Source organism: Monopterus albus, unplaced genomic scaffold, assembly GCF_001952655.1.
Source record: "Monopterus albus unplaced genomic scaffold, M_albus_1.0 scaffold106.1, whole genome shotgun sequence".
Lineage (NCBI taxonomy): Eukaryota > Metazoa > Chordata > Actinopteri > Synbranchiformes > Synbranchidae > Monopterus > Monopterus albus.
Genome location: NW_018127986.1, coordinates 2,424,536 through 2,428,240, shown reverse-complemented (window position 1 = coordinate 2,428,240; position 3,705 = coordinate 2,424,536). Strand labels below are relative to the sequence as shown.

Genomic DNA, 3,705 nt, shown 5'->3' with positions numbered 1-3,705 from the left:
AATTGAACAATATTTGGAATTGATATGAGGATAATTGTAGATAATTTATGGAAAAGTTGTTTTGTGTTACTATTTAGGAGAAATGTACTCAATTTGTATTGACCTGCTAATGAAACATGCTAACAAAAAAGCAGTAACACTTCATTAGCAAAACAATATTTTATTAGAAATATCTTGTATAAAAATGAACATGCTCTACACTTTTTTCTCTATAGATAATTCATAAATATCCAGGCACTGTAATTCTTTTTTGTTTTTTAAAATAATTCGGTACATAAAGCAGACATAATTGATTCATTTTAATAAGGTACACTAACTTGCCATTTAATGTCAGTCAGCACTTACATATTCTATTTTGTGAACACAAAGTGTTTTAGAAAAATAAAAAAGAGGTGTTGTGGCTGAAAGCAGAAAATTGTCATATTCACAAACAATCTCACAAACGATACTGATCAAATGATGATTAAACATTTGCGGCACCACCTTAGGCTTTTGTTGAAGCTGAGACAATAATTGATTAAACCAAAATATTAGTTCTGGGCACCTTTCTGTCAAATTGTTCATGACTTCGTATGAGTTTTGACATGCAACATACAGATTTTTGCATTTCTGAAAACATTTAATGAAACGGATTCCAGAGTTACGGTTTATGACAAATACTTTAGAGACTGGAGACAAATGGAGGTTTCACATTTAACTATAGATTGTACATTGAATCATTTCTTCCTTATGTTGGAACAGAATAATGGATGCAGCAAGAACATTAAGGATCCGTGGAAAGAAGGTGTATTAAGGTGTACACATGAGGAACAAAATGAAGGCTACGGCCCTTATTTATCAAGCAGTTATCCTTTATGATCTTTGAACATTTTGACTGTTAGAACTGAGCTGGCAAATTCTCCAATTGGTCTTGAGCCAAATACTAGTAAAAAATCTCATGTATCGGTTCTACGGCAGCCTTACAATTAATGACACAGAAGAGAAAAAAACGGTGTAAAAAAACCTTTTGCAAGAGCACGTGTGACTTGTGCATCCATAACAGGTTGTCGCCATTGTAATAATATGCAATCTATCACACAAGGTCATGCATTACAAAAAATATCAGGTATGATAACAGACTGACTTATTATTTTATTTCCTCAAAAAATCATGTGTTTTGACAAAATATACTGTAGCAGCTGTATTTTTCTTGCTCCACTGCAACAAAAATTAAAGATACAATTTAAAATGTTGGAAAAAGTTTGATATCTCTAAACACAAATGAATACAGAAACCATAGGATAATATAGAAACAACATTGGTTAATTGCATTTGTGTGAAAAACTTCACTTTTAGTGATAACTGTGATCAAAGTTAAATGTATCAACTTAAATTTCTTTACAATCATCCAACTGCTTCGGCTTAAAAAGACTTCAACAAGCACTTGATAAATAAGGGCCAGTAAATCTGGGTTGTTTAAAGCAGGAACTGTCAAGTCCTGGCTGACATTTATTGAGTGTGCTGTAAACCATAAAGGCTCCTTTAGTGTTTGGCATTACTCGTTGTTCAGCAGAGGGTAACCCAGTGCATAATGGTCCAAAATGACGTCTCCACTGCCGACTGACAAATGTTGCATTCCATAGACGTTGACAACACAGCACAGTACACGTGATGCTCCCACAAGCATGCTCTGGGACTGTACACTACTGTAGGTTTACCAAGATGATAGCATCATCATCATTATGAAACATTTATTTTTAAAAAACTGTGATGACCGGTTGCTTCATTTTCAGGTGTTTCCGATATGGTTAGTCAGTGTAGGAGTACTGAATGTCCCGTAATAAGGCATGTACAGTTTGAAGAATACTGCAGCTTTCAGCTCCATTAATACTAGTAACCAAAAAGATTTTTTTTAAAACTTTCATCTGCATTTGACTTGAGCAAAAACAGAGCCACTTTATCCCAGTTTTTTTTTCTTTTCTTTTTTTGTTAAAATGAGACAAACGATTCAGCCTTGGACAGAACTGAAACTGTGTGCTATACACTTCAGAAGAAAAACATACTGTAGGCTCCAGGTGCTTCACTCAGCCCACATCTGGACTTATCAACGTTCACCACTTACTCATGGGTCAGAAAGGGTGGGAAGAGGAAACTTGTTGTCCGGTCTCCCATCACTCTAGCGCAAATACTTATTTCTCATAAATTTGGCATTCACGCCTTTACCTGATTCTTTAGAAAAATATGACATCCTTTCAATTTATGGAACAACAAATTCCCATCTTTCCACCCCAGTCCACTCAGCTAGAGCAGCTTCAAGGTCCTTCAGTATTTCCCAGGTATTCCCCAGAATCAGGCGATTTCTCTTCAGGCAGGCCATTACTCCACTTCCACCACTGGTCTCTATTTTAGATGGCATGGTTACTGTAGCTTATGTATGTTTGCTTGGAGGCCAACACTGTAAAGAAAGGTGTAGGGGAAAGAAGCAAAGGGTTAACAATAACAATGCAGTGGGTTAGTTTCAAATACGTGTGAAATGGTAATCTTTCAGAGCACATGTTGGAATCCAAATTGGTGGGAAGCTTCACTTATGGATACATCAAATGGGTGCAGGTAAAACCAGTCATAGCAGGTTGTTATAGTGTGAAAACTGTATTTCCTCTATCATTATATTGCATTTAAACAGCAGTGGTCCTATAATATCCTATAGTATTGGCGAAGCAGAAGATGGCAGAAATGTAACTGATTTCGAATAAACAGTGATGAAAAAAACACACACCGCCATAAAAAAGTCTAGGGCTCAAAATCACGTCTTGACATTATTTTGTGCAACCTCAAAACCAAAGGATGTCGAGTCAGCAATGCTATTAAACAGCGAATCCTCACATTCAAAAAAATGTAAATGCTCAACTATTTTAATTAATAAGTAGTTTTTTGCCAATTATTGCACTGACTGGTTCAGCTCTAAAATAGATTTTACAGATGTTCTCTGCTGTTGTAAGTGGAGAATTGATTTGTATAGTAAATTATAACATAGATAAATTTTAAATCTGTGAAATATTTGTCAAGACAGTGATGTAGAGGCAGTCAGAGTTAATGGCTGCGGCAATGGCGATTTCAGTTCATACGATACCTGCTATCAGAGTAGTCATGAAATCAGGGAAAACTCTATTTTCCTCTCAGCTGATTATTTTATTTCATTTTACAAAATCATATAGTCAAATCAAATCAAATTTTATTTGTATAGCACCAAATCACAACAAAAGTCATCTCAGGACACTTTACAAAGTAAGGTCTAGACCTTACTGTTATCAATATTATTACATAGGGAAAACCCAACAAATCCCCCTTGAGCAAGCACTTGGCGACAGTGGGGAGGAAAAACTCCCTTTAACGGAAGAAACCTCCGACAGACCCCGGCTCTTGGTGGGCGGCCTTCTGCCTCGACCGGTTGGGGTGAGTGGATAGAGGAGAGACAAAAGAAGAAAAGCAACAAGACACAACAATCAAACACTGATCAGGTCGATGTGGCCGGTGACTGCTCGTCAGAGACATAGAGCTCCAGGGCCAGGGCAACCTGCAGAAAGGTACAGGGAGAGAGAGAGGACACACTACAGGAGAGAGGAGACACAAAGTTAGTAATGTGTAATAGTGGCAAGCTAGTGGCAGAGGTGCATGCGCAGACAACTGGAGTTATGACCTGGTCTGAACAGCCAGATTTTAAATCAT

General features: G+C 37.0%; 1 protein-coding gene across 1 annotated transcript in view; it reads right to left on the bottom strand.

The window, feature by feature from the left end:
* Positions 1–196: 196 nt before the first annotated feature.
* The window catches only part of LOC109966118 (metabotropic glutamate receptor 4), a 161,832-nt gene continuing 158,323 nt past the window's right edge, over positions 197–3,705 (bottom strand). Inside the window, exon 11 of the mRNA XM_020610739.1 lies at positions 197–2,434. Within this exon, the coding sequence (XP_020466395.1) occupies positions 2,385–2,434 (50 nt within the window). The 3' untranslated portion in view covers positions 197–2,384. The remainder of the gene's footprint in view (positions 2,435–3,705) is intronic.